General features: G+C 35.0%; 1 protein-coding gene across 1 annotated transcript; it reads right to left on the bottom strand.

Annotated features, from left to right (window-relative positions):
* Positions 1-11,616: 11,616 nt before the first annotated feature.
* On the bottom strand, positions 11,617-22,025 carry p2ry4 (pyrimidinergic receptor P2Y4). The gene is made up of 2 exons (XM_007254389.4): positions 21,816-22,025; positions 11,617-16,856 (listed from the first exon to the last, which is right to left on the bottom strand). Exon 2 carries the CDS (start codon positions 16,847-16,849, stop codon positions 15,740-15,742), a length of 1,110 nt encoding a protein of 369 aa, XP_007254451.3. The 5' UTR covers positions 16,850-16,856; positions 21,816-22,025; the 3' UTR covers positions 11,617-15,739.

Raw genomic sequence — 22,025 nt, forward strand, 5'->3', positions numbered from 1 at the left:
GTGGTCACCAGCCTTTCTGACTCATGCGCTGCCCTCGGGCTTCCGGCATTTTCATGCCACCAGAGCAGAGAATGGAGAATCCGGCCGGCTGGCAGACTCAATTATTCCCTAATGGCAATTTCCAACAATGAATACTCCTAATATTACAGCTATTAAAGGTTATTTAAATTAAATCATCGAAAAATCCACTGCTTTAATATGAAAAAAGAAAATCTTCAATACATATAAGGTACCACTTTAAAATAAGACTACCTTTATAATAAAGGATTTATGTATGGTTTGTAAAGGACTTTATTACTGTTCAATTAATTAGGTTGCCAATACTTTGAAATCTATTAATTAGCAGTTCATAAATAAAAATGGACACAGTGAGCTGATTTGCAAAATAATGATTCCACACTCATTTATGCTGTCAAACCTCAGATCTTTATAGATACAGATCTTACTTTGTGTTTTCCATCAATCAGAAAACTGTTATATTAATATATTTATAATTATGTTTAACTATGTACTATAAATTAAATGACTAAGTTGAATTAGTAAAAGTGATTTAGTAAAAAACAGTTCACTGTTGCCTTTTCAATTGATGTGTTTTAACTGCTTATCTGAGGTTTTTTTAAGTCATTTACAACTTAGACTTACTACCAATAATAATTAATAATCTAATTTGTAAACCATTTTAAACCCTTTAGAAGGATAGTCTTATTTTAAAGTGGTACCACATATACGTATTAATTAGGAATGTGCACATATATCATCCTTATTACTGATTATTCTAATCAAAAAATTGAGCACCTTTGAAGACAAAATACTCTATCAACCCTTTTTTCATTTTTGGCAAACATTTAAAATAAGTATAATGTGCTTTATATAGATTAATTTAAAAATACTCGTTGTCTAGAAGTAATTTGGGAGAAATTGTTGATATATTGTTCTTTGTCAGAAAGGCTGATTTATTCAATCTCAATTCTTTGTAGAGAAATAATCAGAATTCAAATAAAATATTTAATAATATAGTTTGAAATTGATAATTATAAAAACTTTATTGACTCATGTGGACTATGTGGATATGAACTAAATTATTTTACACTCAATAGCGTTCAATATGTTTTTCTTAGTAAGAAGAGACAATTAATATGAATATGCTGATTTGTTGAATTTGTTTTAAAACAGTGGTTTTATTTTATTTTATTTAGACTTTTACACATTTGTATATTCCAGTGCTTTTTTGCAAATTTCAAATGTGCAGCAATGTTTTTTTGGACAGCAGTGGCTTCCTTCATGGTGTCCTCCCATGAACTCCATTCTTGTTTAATGTTTTCCTTATTGTAGATTTGTCAACAAAAATGTTAGCATGTGCCAGATATTTCTCCAGAGATGTCTTTTGCTGACACTGTAGGATTCTTCCTCACCTCATTAATCATTCAGCGCTGTGCTCTTGCAGTCATCTTTACAGGACTTTACCAAGCCTAGGGAGAGCAGCTCCAGTAACAGTGCTGAACTTTCTCTATTTGTAGACCGTCTGTCTCACATATGATGACATGTGGAAACAGGAACATCAAGGCTTTTAGAGATACTTTTGTAACCTTTGTAACTTTCCAGCTTCATGCAAGTCAACAATTCTTGAACGTAGGTCTTCTGAGAGCTTGATGTTTTGTGCGAGGCATGATTCACATCAAGCAATGCTTCTTAAGAACAGGAAACTCAAAACTGGTGTGAGTTTTTTTTTTATAGGGCAGGGCAGCTTTAACCAATACAACCAATCACATCACATCCTGACTCCAATTAGCTCCAATTAACATTTTTTGTAGGGTATTAGTTTAAGATCGGCACACGTTTATTGATCATTTTATACAGAAATCCAAGTAATATTAAAGGCTTCACATGTTTTTTTCAACTGTATAAAGCAATGCTTTATCATTTATTAACATGAACGTGTCATGAAGCCGTATATGTAGTACTTTGTACAAAGGAGCATTATAGTACATTTATAAGCATTGAAAAATGCATGTATAAACCAATGCTTAACTTTATATCAATACGAATGTGTTATGAAGCCATGTAACACTTCATACAAGGGGGGGCTTCATAGAACATTCATAAGCATTGAATAATGCTTGTATAAGATAATTCTTTACCATTTATCAATATAAATGTGTTATGAAGCCACTTATGTAACACTTTATACAAAGGGACTTTATAGCACATTTATAAGCATTGAACAATGCTTGTATAAGACAATGCTTTACCATTTATCACTATGAATGTATTATTAAGCCTCTTATGTAACACTTCATACAAGGGGGGGGGCTTCATAGCACATTCATAAGCATTGAATAGTGCTTGTATAAGACAATGCTTTATTAGTTATTAATAGTTTATGCCAGCGCTCCTAACATAACATAAGACATGACATTTTTTATTAATGTGTGAATGTGTATTAAGGCCTTAGTTACTCTTCAAATAAAGTGTTATAACAATCGTGCAATGTCAAATTCTGCTGCATAACTCAGGTCACGCACTCCAACCTTCCAAGGAAGACAAGATCACTGGAGAGATAATGATGATGGCATATTTCCCAAACTTTCCACTGCCCCCCTCCCCGCCAAGCCCCCATCCCGAAAGCGGAGCAGGAAAAACACTGATTGTGGTGACTCAGCCCAGAATCGCCACCCAATTCAATATGTGGCATCTATTAGCATCAGAAAGCAATATTTCCCATTTTACCCTGCAATAATTGTGCATGGTGCACCCAAGTACCTTATCACAGGTTTGTGGGAGAGAAAGCCTGGTTTCCAGGGCAACAGTGAAAGCCATTGGTTTCCTTTTCAGACGGATAATGAACTTCTCTCCTCTTTATGTGGCTCTTCCACTCCACTCGCAGCTCCTCAGATTAAAGTCTGCGCGTCCTTCAATTCGCTCGTCTATTCCAGAATGTGACAAACAACAGAGCAGAGAGAGCATGAGCGGGAAGTCAGCATGCATTCCAGCCCACGCCGGATTATTACCAGCACTGCAGGTTCACCAGTGCTGCATCACACACACACACACACACTCACACACTCACTAACAGATTCATTAACACAAACATGGAAACACTGGAGTGTTAGAGTCAGCACTCAGTAGATAATTATACAGTGAATGCACGTAGCATTGCAATAGATAAAATAAGAAAAAATATAAAAATGGGCATCTGTCATATGTTTGATTTCTGTATTCAAAACTCAAAAAACGAATTACAGAAGTACTGAAGTACAAACATGCAAATCATATTTAAATTACGGATGTCAGGAAATATAAATTTTATATCATTAAAAGCTCAAGAGAAAGGATTGTACAGTATACCACGCTGTAAACCTAAACAACATCATAAACTATATTAAAGGTGAGTACAGAACTACTGAATTACAAAAATGCAAATCATATATAAATCACGGATGTCAAGAAATATAAGACAATATGTGCCACACACTAAGAAAAGTAAGTACGGATTTATACTTAAAAGAGTACAAAACTTGTCGCTGGGGCTGTACCTTATATTGAGGTACAAAAAAGTACCTTTCAGTGAAAGTCCTTTTTTGTACCCATGGTTTTTGTGCCAGTAAAAATTATAAAAATTATAAACATTATCATCAAATAAATATGGCTCAAAAATTTGATGATCGAACATTGTCTGGCTTGTAAATAAAAAATGTGCAATTAAAATATATATTGTTTATTAGTACAGTGATGCAGAATACTGAATGTACCCTTTGGCTGGATAAATGATACAAATTTGTACTTATTGCTGTTAGAAATTACTTTGTACTTCAGAGGGAACAAATCTGACCCTGTAAAGACCAATATTGTACCATTGAGGGTACAATTATGAACAGTGTACCTTTGAGTACAAAAAAGTACTCATGTCGTACCTCTGTTTTTTAGTGCAGTTATGACAGTGCTGCTAACATAACATAAGACATGGCATTTCTTATGAATGTGTTATTAAGGCCCTAAGTACTCTTTAAGTAAAGTGTTATAACAATAGTGCAATGTCAAATTCTGCTGCATAACTCCAGAGTCACGCACTCCAGAGTTCTAAGGAAGACAAAACCACTATAAAAAAATATATCATTAAAGGCTTAAGAGAAAAGACTGTTCAATATACCACGCTGCACACTTAAACAACATCATAAACTACATTAAAGGTGAGTACAGAAGTACTGAAGTACAAAAATGCAAATCATATTTAAATACGGATATCAAGAAATATAAAATTTATATCATTAAAGGCTCAAGAGAAAGGACTGTACACTATACCACGCTGCACACTTAAACAACATCATAAACTATATTAAATAAGGTGAGCTTCAGTCTAATACTAGATTTCTGTATTTAAAATAAAAAAAATTAAGTACTGAGGTACAAAAATGCAAAACATATTTAAATTACAGATGTCGAGAAATATAAAATTTACATTATTAAAGGCACAAAAGAAAGAGAATATTTCTTTACAGTAAAAATTAATGTATTATATTGTGATGCAGTATAGCACACTGTAAATAAATTACTAAACATATGTAGATTCAATACAAAAATTATTATTAAAAATTATTATCAGACAGTGACAGATCTATGGTGGGCCTTGTCTGAATCTGGGGGAATATTAGTAGGCAGTTTGGATTTTTTATTTTTTTAAGAAACCACCGTTACCATGATTTATCTTACTTGGAGATAAAACAGGGTTGAACCTTAGACTTAGTCTCCTTGCTGTCAAAATTGTATTTAATAATAATAAAAGTGAAAATCGTCTTCATTGTGGATTTACAAATAATAAATAAAGAGAAAATATATTTTTTAATTTAAATATAAATCTGTTCCTCTGTGGGATTTTATTTAACTGTCTTTCCTGATGGTTCCACAGGAATGGAATTGCTGTGGGTAAGTTAGGTTTATTATACTGATGCATTTATATTACATAGAATATCGATATAATAATACACATATTAATGGGATGGATTAAGCAATATTTTAATTTATATTTAGATTCAAAGCCTGTATAGCTGCTTTATATTGTTATATAACTAATTATATTTATTTAGGCTACTTATAAGATTACACAAATATAACAGAGTATACTGTTTGCTTGTGTATATATACTGTATTTACACAGCAATTATTTAGCATCTTTACATTTTTTTAAATTTTACTTTACCTTATTTTTACTTTCTATTATTAATGATGATGAATAAATCACTGTCACAGTCACAGTCACTCCTTCACTATGAAAGAATATATTAAATTAAATTATTATTACTATATACATATTATTATTACTATCACAAAGCACCCTTTCACATAAATCCTAACACTACTGAAGTGTAATCCTTAAGTCAGCGATATAAAATAAGCAGTATTAAAGCTGTGTATGATAACCGTGGAGTATCACAATAAACGCCTCTCCAAACCGAGGCTTCTTCAGAAAAGCATTTAGATCCCGTATCTCTGTGATGACTTATTCACTCCGTCCCCTGCCTCTGTGTGACCCCTGTAACTCCGGCCTTAATCCACTTTAAATTCAACGCTCTCTATTCCACAAAAGCCAACATATCTCAGCCATTACCCACTGCTACATTTGGCGTGTGTCAATTTTATACATTAAAAAACACCAAACTCCAACAAGCTCCACTTATTTAATACAAATAACCCATTTTCCAATGTATTTTCCCATATGCTGTCATCTAGTATCACATAAGTGAACATATATTAGACTCTGCTTATTATTACTAGATATACAGTACCAGTCAAAGGTTTGTACACAGCTCTTCTTATTTAGTGTGTTTTCTTTTTTAATGATTTTTTTACATTGTAGATGTAATATTAATATTGAAGACACACCAAAAAAACAGAGGTATGATATAAATACTTTTTTGTTCTCAAAAGTACAGTTTTCACAATTGTACCCTCAAAATATTGGTCTTTAGAGGGTCCGATGTGTTCCCTATCTTTCCTAACAGCAGGAAGTACAGCTTTATACCAAGAAAATAAGGGACCACTTAAAAATGATGAGTTTCTTTGATTTTACCAAATTGAAAACCTCTGGAATATAATCAAGAGGAAGATGGATGATCAGAAGCCATCAAACCAAACTGAACTGCTTGAATTTTTGCACCAGGAGTAAAGCAGCATAAAGTTATCCAAAAGCAGTGTGTAAGACTGGTGGAGGAGAACATGCCAAGATGCATGAAAACTGTGATTTAAAACCAGGATTATTTCATTAAATATTGATTTCTGAACTTTTAAAACTTTGTAAATATGAACTTGTTTTCTTTGCATTATTTGAGGTCTGAAAGATCTGCATCTTTTTTGTTATTTCAGCCATTTCTCATATTTTTATTTGGAATTTGGGAGAAATATTGTCCGTAGTTTATAGAATGAAAAAAAAAACAATGTTCATTTTACTTAAACATAAACCTATAAATAGCAAAATCAGAAAAACTGATTCAGAAACTGAAGTGGTCTCCCATTTTTTTCCAGAATTTTATTTTTTTATTATACATTTTTCATTTTCGGATCATCAAGTTCTTGACACATATTAATTTGATGATAGTGTTTTTAATTTTTACATGGGTATAAAAAAAGACTTTCACTGAAAGGTACTCTAAAATTGTACCTCAATATAAGAAAAAGCTCCAGCGACAAGCTTTATACTCTTTTAAGTACAAATCTGTACTTTTTAGTGTGTCTTAGTGTGTACTAAAGCGTCTCAGAGTCAACACATTGGTGGATGAACCTCAAATCAATTCCTTTGAAATAAAGAACCACAAATTCAACAATTTATTTCAAAAAATCGCTAAAGCTGTGTGAAATACAAGTAAATTAATATATCATGATCCCACTGAAACTGGGATGAGCTAAAACACAAGTTTAAAATATTCTACTAAAGTAAAGTAGAAACTGATTGAGCTAAAACTCAGATAAACAGAGCCAAACAGAGATCAGAGCAACACAGTAAGTTAGTTTATACTTTAGTTAGGAAAGATTCCATCAAGCACCTGCAAATACAGAATTGAAAACTTTATAAAAGTTTTATAAAAGTATTGTTTATTATATTATGAAAGGTCAGCAGGTCAGGACAATCATTATTAGCTTCTATTATCTTTCTCCTACAATTCTATTATTTGCAGGTTAACAGGGCACATGTGCACTTTGTTTGAGGCCGACAATAATGATATTGTTACATCCCACCGCTCTGTCAAATATTCAGAAAGTAAATCAATCCTGAGCCTTCAGTTTCCTGCTGAGAGAAATCAATTCACATCATTCAGCCAAAGTTTTCTTTCAGCCTGACCTGCGGAGCTCAGCTGCGGCTCAGAAAGGTTACCTATTCCAAGACCTTATTGGAAATTAGTCTGTGCTGCAGTTCGTTCATTTCTCTCCTTTTCTCTACATGTTTCATATTTTGTGTCTCAGGGCTCACAGCATTGATTTCTCTTTCATTTCGCTCAGCGTTACTGTCCTTGGGCATCGAGGTCTGAATCAAAAGGAGGGAACGGTGAGAGAGTGAGGGCGGTAGATGAGAAGAGAGAGAGAGATAGTGGGAGAGATACTGGGAGAGAGAGAGGGAGGGTGAGGCCAGACTCATGAAAACAGAATAAAAGTAGAAATATCAACATCATCTGTATTTTTCAACAATGCAGCTTCAGTTACTTTGTGTTTCTGCTCTGAACGCCAGCGACATCTGCTCATACGAATTCATGAAGGAGAGCAACTAATCCATACAACTTACAAAAAGCAAGGTTAAGGTTTTTAAGGTTCTGTGTGTGTGTGTGTTTGACAATGATAATTCTACAAAACACAACCGTTTAGACAAAAAAAGGCATCACAAAATGAAACATCACTTAAATTCTGCATTTTAAAGGATTCATACACATCATTTGCCTTGTGTTTTATCTACATTGCTCTCTGTGTTTTAGCACTATATGTTTTATGATGTCTTATAATAAAAAACAGTATCATATTTCAGCATGAAGTATGTTATAATCATTATTTTGACTACTAAATTGTTTTTTTAACCTCAGATATGCATAAAATGTTTAAAATTTTAAATTCTTCAAAGTAGCACCTTTTGCCTAGATGACAGATTTACACATCTTGGCTGGATTTTCAGGAGCTTTATAAGGGTAGAGTAACCTGGAATTCGGGTTTTCAGTTAACAGCTGTGCTGAACTCATCAAGAGTTAATTATTTTGAATAGTGAATATTTGAGTAATGTTCTAATACATAATATGAGAAGCAAGAACCACTCAACTAAGGTAAGAAATCAGTCAGTCAATCCAAAAGAATTTTGAAATTGGTCGCAAAGACCATCAAATATGTTATGATGAAACTGGCACTCATCAGGACCACCCCAGGAAAGGAAGAGCAAGAGTTTCCTCTGTTGTACAGGACAAGTTAATCAGAGTTATCAGCCTCAGAAACCACAAGTTAACAGCTTCCCAGATAAGAGAACCTAAATGCTTCTTCACAGAGTATTTTGGTTTGTTTAACAGTAATTTTAAGTGACTACATGATTCCTTATGTGATTCCTTATGTGAGAAGGCATGTCCAACCTTTAATTTCTACTGTGTTTAAAGTTTAGACATCTACATTCCTACCTAAAATATCCTTAAACTTTATTTTTGTCACACAACAGTAGTATTTTGAGAATGTGTAACTTGTTTGTGAGCAGGAGGTACAGACAAGTACAGACAAGAACACAGAATAAAAATGGTTTGGAAATACCCTGCACTCACTGGGAATTCTGATCAGATGTCTGATTTTTTAGTCTTAAAAAGGCAAAAAAATGTTTAGTAAAGTTACCAAATTCTAGTTAATTCAATATAAACCACTGTTTATTCTGTTATGCTGCGAGGCTCCTTTATCTAAGTTGGCTGAAAAGTGGATTTTGCTGTTACAGTCAGCAGTACTTTTAATTAAAATAGTGAAATAATACAATTGCACAGGTATATGACATCTCAGCTGTTCTTAGTTCATATCATTAATGTTAATAATACATTTATTTAATACCATCATTTTATACAGTTTTAAAAAGGTGTCATGTTTTTTCCAGTACATTTCTGTGTGAGTTTAGTGTGCCATGATATAGATTAAATTAGATTAGATTAGATTAGATTAGATTTTTCTCAGATTTTTTGTTTTGCTTTAGTGCTTACAAAATTATTTACGTTATGACTGTACATTATTTTATTATTCAAATCATGTCTAAAGCCTAGCTGCACATAATCTGTATAAACTGTTGATATATATATATTTTAAAAAGTGCTATATTGAAAGAATATATTTTTTAGAAAAGTTACTACTACATTTGTAGCAAGTTTATATCCTATTAAAAGCATTTTTTTTTAATCATTGGGACCTTTCTCCTCTGTAATTTGCTGATACTTTAATTGTAGGTATTGAATAATTCACATTAATTTCCAAAAAATCTGAAATAAAATTAATAGGGAGCTCTATGGGTTTAAAACCTAGTTCTGCAACCTATGATAAAATACACATTTCACACATTGCTTCCCTGTTACATAGCATCACTAGTGCTATTACTAGTATACTAACACTAGTACACGCTTTATACTTCAGCCCATTCAAAATAAATACATAAAATACTGCTAAATACATCATGCAATTTCACTAAATACATCCTTCTCTAAATCACAAAATCACAAATAAACAGATTAGGGTCTCACACTGTATATAAATATGACTATAAGGTCTGTATTGACTGAGTTGTGTATGAATGTGTATTATATCAGGGCTTGTTCTGGTTTGATTAAATTAGTCTCAGTTTTCTCAGAATCTGGATGAAAGTTTCTGAACAGGACGTCCCTAATAAATTCTTTAGTCCTCATCAGTCTTTAACTCTCTCTGACCTCAGAGCCCAACAAAAGCCACAGTCAACAGGTCTGTTTCTCACAGTAACAGTGATCAGCAGAGCTCTGGGATCACTGCAGCTGGTGCTGCTCTCTGCTGCAGATGCAATAAGGACATCTACTGGCCACAACAGGGACTGGATCAGTCCTGCTCCACTGAGAGTCAGAAATCTTAAGAACGGATAAAACTATGCAAAAATGCACAGCAACAAACAACAAACTTCGGTTTCATAATTTGCTTTAAAATAAAAAACAAATGTTTAACTGTTTGTTCGTTTTTTTATTTTGTTATAAACATTGTACAAGTACAAGAAACTAAAAGTAATATAAATGTTTTTTTTTTTTTTTAATTGAGCCCAAAAATAACGCAGACATAACAAATTACCTCAACAGAATAATATTCAAATATAAAACTGTGGACATTTATTTAAATTAATAGACCTTGTATTATTTATCAGTTATTTTTTTTCACATTTGAAAATAGAAAATTGGGTGTACAACTATTTACATAAAATTATTTATTTATTTATTATCCAATTTTTTTCATTTTAAACAGCAGGTTAAAACACAGTTTGGAAATATTTGGCTTTTTTGATAAGCTTGCATTATCTTTCTTTTTAATTAGGGATGAATTATTAATAAATACACTAAATATTGGATAAAAGATCAACATTTTTAGCTTTTATTTCCAGGTATTTCCAGGTTACATATAGATCTGACACACAGTTCAGAAGATAATCGCTTTTTTTAACCCATCCATTTTTCTTGTGTGCAAAGCAGAAAAGGCTTACTTACTCGAGAGCAAGGAGAAAGGAATATTTTTTAAAATATGACTCAACATTTTTATATGTTATACGACTACAATTGTGTCATCAGCACACACCTGAATCACCTCACCACGCACTGCATGCAGATCAAAGGTCATTTGCCCATAAAAGCAGTTTGGTCTTAGAAAGGAAATCTGAGAAAATCTGATCTGAGGGCAAGCTTTGTGTATTTGTTGTATTTTTTCTGTATTTATGTAAAGTTTATAATGAGTTTGAACTGGCAGTATCAAACGTCTTATACTGTATCAAGCAAAACTCATCCAACCACAGGAAATTATCCTTAAAAACCTCTAAAAAACTTGATGCAAACACTTCAGTTTTCAGTTTTTTTTTTCGGAACATAGACTCCATAGATTGCAGCAATCAATTAACAACAAGATGTGCTACTCAAAAAAGTCACAAAAATATATACAGTATGTATTTCCAAACACTACATCACTTTTTTTAAGTTAGCTAAACATTTGTAAGATCTGTGAGTTGAAGATCTTTGAGTTGAATAACTGAATTTAGCCTGTTTCCATTGGCAACCTCTTTTTCATTGGCTTTTGGCTCCATCTATATGCACTCTGGGTGTGTCCTTCAGTTTCTGACTCTCACTGTCAGTGTGTAGTCACTCCCCATGACTACTTTTGGTAAACATATAGATTATATGTCATGATTAATTACCTAGCTTCCATATTATAGGTTGTAAAAACATAGTGCAAGCTAGAAAAAGTAAGTGACGTGTCAAATGCATTGAACTTTCCATGGTGGGTGGTAATGCCTTTACGACTTTTGGCAAGAAAGTGAAACATCCACTCAGCAACATAAAACAGCAATTTATTATGACCAATTTTCAAATTACATTTTAACATTATTTTAATATATGAGCTATTTCAAATATGTAATTAAGAAAATATACATCAGTACAGTGCATTATTGTAGTATACAATATTTTATACTAAAACATTACACAATAAAAGTGTGGATTTTTGATACTTTACACTTTAAATGAAAGGTAATGTAAATAAGTAACTTACACTTTCATGAATATACTTTCACTCACACTTACACACATACACACCCAAATTCAAATTCACAAAATATTTCCTTTTTTTCCCTCGGTTAAAAAAATAACAGCTATATATTAATGGTGTATTCAATTATATACAATTATATACAGCAACACAGTAAGACGGTTTAAATTACATATACATAAGATGTTAGACGTACAACCACAGAAGAGGAACACAAGAACAAGGAGAACAATTTATACACATGGAACCGGACAGGAAATGGGAAACACCTGGGCCCAGGTAACACGGGGGTGGAGCTACAAATGAACCGGGGAGCAATAGGAGCGGAGACATGGGATAAAATAATAATAATAATAATAATTAATAATTCGTTTTGACATTACTAAAGCTTTAACAATTACGACAATTACTGTGGTGAATATTGTTAGCTGTGATACTTATTGTAAAGTGTTTCCCATAAGGTTTTATTCTTTTCCACCTATTAACATCTGCAGTCGAGCTCAAAACGTGCAATTTTACAAGTGTGTTGATTTAAAAATCAGAGAGTTTACATTGAGACACGGGTGTTTTAAGAAAATCTGACAGTTTTCAGCCAAAAGGAGACAATTAAAGAACGGGAAAAGCCCACCTCATGTTCCCCCGGCCTCTTTATCTTTACCTTGAGCATCTGTGGGGCATCCTCAAAAAGAATGTGGAGGAGCACAAGGTGTCTAACACCAAACAGCTCCATGATGTCCTCATGGAGGAGTGGAAAAGGATTCCAATGGTAAAATAATGATAGTGACACAAAATATTGACACTATGGACACTAATTTATACTGTGTCAAAGTCTCATATCTTATTCTATTCCACCTATCAAATTCTTGTTGTTCTTTTCATCTTACATCTGCCGTCAACCTCAAAATGTGCAATTTTACAAGTTTGTTGATTTAAAAATCAGAGAGTTTACATTGAGAGACGGGTGTATTAAGGAAATCCGACAGTTTTCATCCAAAAGGAGACGATTAAAGAGAGGGAAAAGCCCCCTCATGTACCCCCGGCCTCTTTACTTCCCCCCACTTCCTCAGCTCAGAGCTTCACGGCTGAAGGACAAAAACAGCTGGAGTGCCAGGAGCTGCCAGGAGTGATCTCCCAGGAACGTACGCTGTTTCTGTTGATGTACACAGTCTGCTTCACTACTCATCTCCACCTCCTCCACCTCCTCACCCATTACCTCCACCACCCCACTCTCCTCGTGATCAGGAGAAGCCTGCAGGTCAGCTCATTCTGATGTAAATGTAATCAGGTCTACCTGACGTCTCCGCTGATCTCCTGCGGGACTGCTGGAACGCTCTGGATAGAGCTTTAACTCAGCACTAAATAAAGCACAGGAGGAACTCTATCCCTGTGTGCTGTTTACAGACTGATTATAAGAAATAAAACACACTCCCAGTCGGCTTTGTGCTGCTGACATTCCTCTGAGGTAAAAGTAGGAGGCTGTGGAGCTTTTGTTTAGCTGTCGTGTCTTTATGAAGGATTAGGATTAGTAATGGTACCAACCTGAGAGTGAACACCTTAAAGGAGAACTCCGGTGTAAAATGGACTTTTGTTGTAGTAAAACATGATAAAAAGTACTAAACTGGATAAATAGCACATCTCTGTTCTCCCACAGCGTTCCGAGATCCAAACATTTTAACAGTCTGTCCAAACCCCCTTCAGACTGGGTGACATGGGGCATAATTTGCCCTGATAAATCGCTTTTTCCACCGTTATCCAGCTCAAAGTAGCTCCACACCTCCTTGCTAGAATCCGGAGAGTCCTGACATTTAAAACGAGGCTTTAATAACTTAAAAATTGTACAAGAAGCTTATTAAAAAAACACAGTTTACATCCCATAACGTGAGCTTCAGCTCCAAATGTCACCATCACTGAACTGAAAATAACATAGACATATATTTATATACATAGATTCCGTACATCTATATAACAGCCGGCTCAACAAGGCAGGCTATGCCGAGTCTATGTCTATATACGTCTATGTTATTTTCAGTTCAGTGATGGCGGCGCTCGGAGCTGAAAGTAATTATGGGATGTAAACTGAGGTTTTTAATAAGCTTACAGTGAAGGACGTGCTAATAGAGCTGGTTTATGGAGAGCCTATCTACTTCTTATCTCGCCTGTTATATCAAAAAATGACTGCAAACCGGGAGTCCGCTAGCGAGTCCAAAATGAATAGGGTTGAATGGAGATCATCAGCTAAAAACTCAAATTAAACATAGAAATGAACTTTTTATTTTAAAAAGTAGAATAATGAATGATTTTGCTCAAGCTTCAAATAGAACCCATTCGTTTTTGGACTCATGACAAAACAAACGGGAGAATGACCCATCTAAATACCCAAGCAAGTAATGGATGAGGGAGCCTATCTTTTTGGTTATATCCAGAACATGGCCACCATCTTAAAAGCCAGCATAGTTTGTTTCTAATTTAAAAGGGCGTCCAGCAACCTTTTACTCAACTTTTTGACATTTCTTTGTCCTGGTGATATGGCAATGGTAATGTTTCCCTTAAAGGGGCACTAAACTCCATGATTCTGGCTGACTCCACCTTCCACAGTTCAAATGAAATTGAAAAAGGCTAAAAAAAATGGGAGGGGCAGCTTGGGAGGGGTACTGGGTGATGTATGGGTTTAGAGGCAGGGCAAGAGGGAGAGCTGATTGGCTGAGCTGCTGCAGCAGCAGTGTGCCTCTGATAGCGGAGAGACTGACAGACTGAGATAGATGATTGGACATCACAAGGGGGAGTTATTACTAATTGTCTGATCTGCATATTGTGATGATGTGTCTGCGAACCAAAGTACATGAACACATCATACTCACTTACAGTACAGTTGAACCTGAGTAGGCGCTGCAGAGGCAGAAATAACCACAATAAAAGCGCTTTTTTAAAGGTAAGGTTAAATGTTAATAAAAAAAATTAAGCAGGACACATTTCAGATATTCATGAAAAACATATGTTTTAGGATTTAGTGGCTCTTTAAACTATTGATTATTTTGTCCAGGTATTGCTTTATTTCATACTTATCTGTAAACTTTTCAGAGAATTTGTACAAATCAGACGAAGTGAGCACAAAGATGATACTGTTTCTGTATTTAACACTGAGCACAATTCAGAGTGGTTTGGTGTGAAATTGTTAATATTTATAGTTACAGTGCTTTTAGGAACCAAATCTATGTGTTTGCATCAATATGTCCACAGACATAATCTGATTTACTGTCCAAAATGACCAGTGATCCAATACAATTACTATAGTACTGTTTGTTAATAATGGCAATCATTGTATCATTATATGATAATGGTAAAATAATGGTAAACCATAATATATACATATTTACATAGTTAGGACGGCAACACATTGACAACAAATGCCCTGAAATATACATTGCCCTGCCCAATATATAACTTTGTCAAAATTGGATTAAAAAATATATACTTTACCTTAAAACTACCACAAAAATAATGTCTCAGACATAAGAAAAGTTGTATGTATAAAGTTCATAAAGATATTTTCTAAAGCTCCGCTCATAATTGAATAATTCTCTTGAATTTCTTCAGAATGACTTTGTTCATGTTTAAACCATTACATTATGCAGAACATTCTGGGCTGGAACATTCATTTGGAGTGCAGACAGGAAGTTTAAACCTCATCACATTCACAAAGAACTGCTTCTCTTTCATGCAACCCTGACTGTTTACATCCTGGCTTTTTTGGGGTTTGATGTGCTTGGCTTTGGAAGATACAGTACATTTTCTTGATGTTGAACATATGGAGTCTCTGGAGTCTCTGAAGTATTATAATTGCTGTACAGAACAGTCTGTGGGCCTACACGGTGAAGGTCCTCTAATGTTTATCTCAGTCAAAGTTTGCTGTACTTGTATTATTATAATAAAGTACGTTTATTTATTATTATAATAAAAAACAATCTTAGTACAATTTCCTCTCCCGCCCCTAGGGGTCAGACTCACTGCTGCCTTGATTGTCGGCTTTATACACCAGGGCGAGGTTGTTCTTTTTGGCAGCAGGGGATTGCAAATATTCGGCAGATCGTCCAACTGCCGGTTTCCTCCTGAACGCTCTGAGGAGTCTGGAGCGGTAGTGATCCCCCGCCAGGAAGTACAGGATGGGGTCCAGGCAGCTGTTGGAGCTGGCTAGCGGCCGGGTGATTTTGTAAGTGAAATTGACGATGTTGAGGAACCAACAGTCAGCCTCCAGAACACGATACGTGTAGTAGAGGGTGCGCGTGATGTGAAACGGGACGAAACTGATGGCGAACACAGTCAGAACTATGATTACAAGCTTGATGGACTTCCTTCGGGAGGAGTTGCCCGCCTGGCCGGCTGACAGGCCCTGCCTGGGACGACAGAGCGCCCGCGCCATCTGGCAGTAGCACACCACGATGACCAGGAAGGGCACGCCGAAGAGCAGCACCATCACGACTGAGCAGTAATTGACGTAGTTAAGAAATTCGTCTGGACTGCTGGTGTCGTGGCATATGGTGATGTTGTCCCTCTGCGTGGTGGTCACGAAGACGAGGTTGGGTATCAGGCAGGCCGTGACGGTGGCCCACACCAGTGCACACACCATGTGAGCATGCCGTGGCTTCACCAGCGTCAGCGAGCGAATGGGGTGGCAGATGCCGAGGTAGCGATGCACGCTAATGCAGGTGAGGAAGAGGATGCTGCAGTACAGGTTGGCGTAGAACAGAAAGCGCACTATCTTGCACAAGGCCACGCCGAACGGCCAGTGGCTGCGATTGGCGTAGTAGTAAATGAGAGTTGGCAGAGAGAGTACGTACAGCGTGTCCGACAGCGCCAAGTGGAACATGTACACCGTGCTGGTGTTCCAAGGACGCATCTTAGTCAAGAACATCCACAGAGCCACAGAGTTAAGAGCCAAGCCCAGTATGAACACCAGCGAGTACGACACGGGCAGCAGGATGTATTTAAACTCCTCATCGAAGCGGCAGCTGTTATATACATCCACAGGATCCGCTGGTAGCGATGAGTTGAACGTGGAAGAAAGATTCCTTATGGAGGGTTGAAGGAGTGATGAAGTCATCTTTTATCTGTAATCAGAAAGACAATATTTAGGAGATGTCAGAACAACTGTATAAGTATGCAGTAAAATTAATAATATGTAGTCATTTTAGCACAGGATCCCAGCATTGATTAAACATTCTACAGCAATAAACAGTTTGAAATATATAATATAATATCTAAACATCTAAAACATGACATTTTAAAACCATTTTTAAATCCAAGTGCTGAAAGCACCATGTATTTTGCATGTTTTACATTCCCTGCTCCCAGCACAGCTGATTCAACTAATCAGCTCAATAGTTGTGGGCAGGAATCCACTAAAATGTGCAGGCCAGAGTGCTTTCAGGCAAGGATTAAAAATAGGGCTTAATCGATACTCAAAATGTCAGTACAGACTTATCATTCATTTCAAATTGCATTACAGTAAATTACTTAATAAAGGGTATTTAAATTCAACAATTTACTTTTTCAATTTTTACCCTTTTGACGTGATAGAGAAGGGAGAGAGATAAACTTGTGCATGATGTTAATTTGAAATATTACTTTATCTCCTGGCTTGTTTTTTGCTCATTACTTCAGTTATGTTTTGATTATATGTGTTACTGTTACAAACACATTTGACACTTCTGTGTTTCAATTCAATCGATCACTGAGAAGCAGAGGAAACCGAGCTGGGAAGCATTTAAACTTTAATATCTGCTGATATTTTGTGAATTATCATGTGACCTGTGTGGTGTTTGGACATTTGAAGAACTTAACTTAGTTAGTTTAGAGTTGCCTCATTGAGTGAATCAGTTTACAAATCAATTGCAAATCTGAAATAATGATTGAAAACATTGTTTATAAGACATTGATATGGATTGATGTCAGGCTCAGAGCTGGTTTAAACACACAGCCATGGGGGAAACTCAGAGATGACACAGAGCTCTCCTCAGACACTGGATTAAACAATGGATCAATCAGGGATCCTCACCCGACAGAGATGACAGTACAGTTTTTGGACGGTTTTAGAGAGGAATTAAGAGTTAAGAGTAAGATTTTTGTGCCAAACGTTGTGGATGGTGCCGATTGGCTGATTAGAGTACTAATAATATTAAATAAATGCGGTGTTGAACCATATTAATGACAAAGTTTACTGAAATAATACTATACTGTAGATTGCTCATTTATTATGGCACTCCTGCACTGTCCAATGTGTGTCGTTCTGCATCGTCTTTTTTGGAAAGTTATTGGTGGGATCATCCAAATTTTATCCGGATACAACAATGCTTTTTTTTGATTGGTTGTTGGATAGCTACATTCTTTTGTTTTGACTGGTGTGTGATAAGCTTCTTCTGAACTCTGCGGGGAAAACACTCTATTCTTCTCTCCATCCACAATTTTTAAAAGCTGTGCTCCTTGTTTGCCGTTGTCATAGTATTTTTTGTGCGTAAGAGATACAAGGGTTGACGTGTAAATGTGTGGAAATGCAAACATCTCATGCTCATTGCGTGAGACTTGAGAGACCTGTATAGAGAATATAGGCTAATTGCGATACATGAAAGATATGAAGGATAAAGGCAAACTGAGGCATGACACAAACAGTATAGTATCTCACATTACGCTCATCTTTACTTTCACAAACTTTTGTGCACATGAACCATTCAGACAGTTCTTTCAAAGTTTCTGTCAAAGCATCTTAAACTAGGCTATCCTGAGGCTGTGTACTGTACTGTACATTATCAAAGGAATGACCGTATAAACAAACATGGATGCTTGTTTCTATGGAGCACAGCCTAGTGCAGATTGACTGCAGTAGTCTATTAAAAAAATTACTCTAGAATTATAATGATTACAGAATGCAAATTTAACCACATATTCTAGAAGAAAGAGCAAAATTCTGACAGGAGAAAAGTTAACTTCCTTTAGATCCTCTCTCAATATGCTTCATACTGTACTATTTCTCAAGTAATATCATGTGAAATGAAAAATACAGTCCCTGCAGTTTATTAACATTTTTTTCTGTAGAAATATAGTGAGTCCATGTGTTCAGCCTTCCTAGAGTTTCATCACTACATCTGTTCTCATTTTTAAATATCAGACAAGAGGGTAAGCAGTAGCTATTTAAGCTAAAACATCCCAATGGAAGTTTTAAATATGCTGTATTTGTTAGACCCAATAACTAAACTAAGATGAGAAACAGAACAAAATTGTTTTTTCTTTCCCTTTGTGATATTAAAAAATACATGCAATGTATTTGTTTCATGAGATTTCCCTGGAAGTGAATGAATAAACCAACAATAATAATAATAAATGCTCCAACTCTTTCAATATGCCTCATACTGTACTATTTTTTAAGTAATATAATGTGAAATGCAAAAAATACAGTCCCTGCCGATCATTATTCTGTAGAAATATTGTGAGACCATGTGTTCAACCTTTCTAGAGTTTCCTCACTACATCTGTTCTCATTTTTAAATATCAGACAAGAGGGTAAGCACTCAAAAGAACAGCTCAAATAACTTAAACAGTAGCTATTTAAGCTGAAACATCCCAATGGACGTTTTAAATATGTTGTTTTTGTTAGACCCAATGACTAAACTAAGATGAGAAACAGAACAAAAATGTATTTTTTTGATGTCATCAGATTAATAATGAATCTGTGTGAAATATGTTGTCAAATGTAAATATAAACAGGGATATGAGTTTCTACAGAGCACAGTGATCAATTCTTCACATTTTAAGCCTAGTACAAATGGCCTGGACTGAATTAGTCCATTGTTATTCTAAGGATTACAGATTGCACCTTTAACTAGCCAATTCAGAAATTATACAGGACGTGTGAAACTTCCTTTAGGGACACATTGTATGTTTGATCCATGCCAAGCATCTGTTAAAACTCTCTCAACAGGCCTTCCACAACATTTTGGATTATATTATATGAACAGAAAATACTTGTTTTTCTGAAGAAGTACAGTGAAGACTACAGGAGTAAAACAAATAGTTAGAAATATCATGGCAAATGAGTTACTGTACATAATTAAAGCAAAGACAGTGTAAACAAACAGGGATACTGGTTTCTATGGAGCACAGGGACCAACACTTTCACATTCACACTTTAGCCTGATACAAATTGACTGTATATTGTTATTCTAAAAGTTTAAAGATTGCACCTTTAACTGGTCATTTTCATTGAAAGACAGTATAAAACGCTTTCCTTTTGGGACACATTAAATCCTCGTCAAGCTTGTCGCTACTCGTTTTAATATGTCTGTTACATTACTTACATTACATTATTACATTGCAATAGTTTTAAATATACTATTTCAATCATGACATTAAAACATAGAGCACATTTTCTAAAGTCATTTGGTGTACATCTTTGGCGTGTTACACATACCACAGTTTGAGATAAGATGTGAAACAGAACAAAACAATATAACTGACATATACTTTCTTTTTCCAATATGCAGCTCTGGAAAAAAATAAGAGACCACTTAAAAATGATGAGTTTCTTTGATTTTACCAAATTGAAAACCTCTGGAATATAATCAAGAGGAAGATGGATGATCATAAGCCATCAAACCAAGCTAAACTGCTTAAAATTGTGCACCAGGAGTGGCATAAAGTTATCCAAAAGCAGTGTGTAAGACTGGTGGTGGAGAACATGATGCCAAGATGCATGAAAAAACTGTGATTAAAAACTAGAGTTGTTTTCCCAAATATTGATTTCTGAACTCTTAAAACTTTATGAATATGAACTTGTTTTCTTTGGATTATTTGAGACAATAAGACAATATTTTTATTGGGAATTTGGGAGAAATGTTGTTCGTAGTTTATAGCATAAAACAACAATGTTCATTTTACTCAAACATGTATCTATAAATAGAAAAATCATAGAAACTGATTCAGAAACTTAAGTGGTCTCCTAATTGTTTTCCAGAGCTGTAATATACTGTGATACTAAAAATTATAAAAAGTATAATTTTACCAAATTTCTTCTGAAGTTTGTCAATCAACCTGTCATTACATTAATAATAAACATGAGTTAGGTGTTAAAGAATAGTTCAAAAAGCATAAATTGTAGTGATTTAAGCTGAAGGACACCATGCTGCAACTGTAAAAGCTGCGAACTAGACAGTATTAATCATGAACTCTGTGTAATCAAGACTGGAATTAAATAAATTGTCATAGGTGTCATAATAAATTACATTTTGCTACTTTTATGTGATACATTTGGACTTGGATAATGGATAATGTTGTGTCTTTAAGGATATATTTTTACTGTTTGTACAGTATCTCAGAAAAATTATTTTGTATCTCCAAATATTGAGATAGTATCTTAAAATAATGACTTGCTATCTCAAATTAATGACTTAATATCTTAAAATAATGAGATGGTATCTCGAAATAAAGACTTACTATCTCCAAAATAATGACTTAGTATCTCAAAATAATGAGATAATATCTCAAAATTATGACTTAGTATTTCAAAATAAGTAGATAGCAGTTTACTTAATAAAAATAATAACTTTAAGAATGTGCTGGATTGTTTTTTAAGGTGGCGGGAATGGGCTTCCATACGAAACTCTTTGACAGGAGGAAAGTTAACTTGGATTCGCTGGACACGTTACATTACATTCTTGCCAAGCATGTTGCAACTGTTGCAGCGCGCGCTTACTTATAATTGTATAGCTTTCCGAGAAAAATAAATATATATGCAGTCTTCCCAGAGCATTAACAGGTATTTTATTTTTCATTATAGAACTGGAGCCCGTTATTGTCCATCTGAGCTCTATAGCCTGAGTTTCCTCAATTCAAGAGTCCCGCCGTTTTTTTCTTCTTTTTAATGTAAAATAAAACCCGACACGCGCTCAACCCGCTCAGCGCAAATATTTGCGATTTAATCGCAAACATCATCGCCGCTTAAAAACGCCACATTTATTAGAGCCGCTATTCAGACTGTGGTGAGAAACAGAACACCGCACACACTTTATTTCACTCACCAGCTCTCCTGAAACCCGGGCTCGGTTCTGCTGAAGGTTCTGCTCGCTGTTATTCAGGTGAATTTGAGTTAAATCCTCTCAGAACTCGATCTACAGTCCGACTGATGAACGCAGCCATTCGAGTTGTGACCGGATCGAAGTGTCCGAAACTCCTGACCGTGTGTTACTGTGTGTGTGTTAATGTGTGTGAGCTCAGTGTGTGTGAATGTG

The sequence above is a fragment of the Astyanax mexicanus genome, chromosome 10 (genome assembly GCF_023375975.1).
Source record: "Astyanax mexicanus isolate ESR-SI-001 chromosome 10, AstMex3_surface, whole genome shotgun sequence".
In the NCBI taxonomy this organism is placed as follows: domain Eukaryota; kingdom Metazoa; phylum Chordata; class Actinopteri; order Characiformes; family Acestrorhamphidae; genus Astyanax; species Astyanax mexicanus.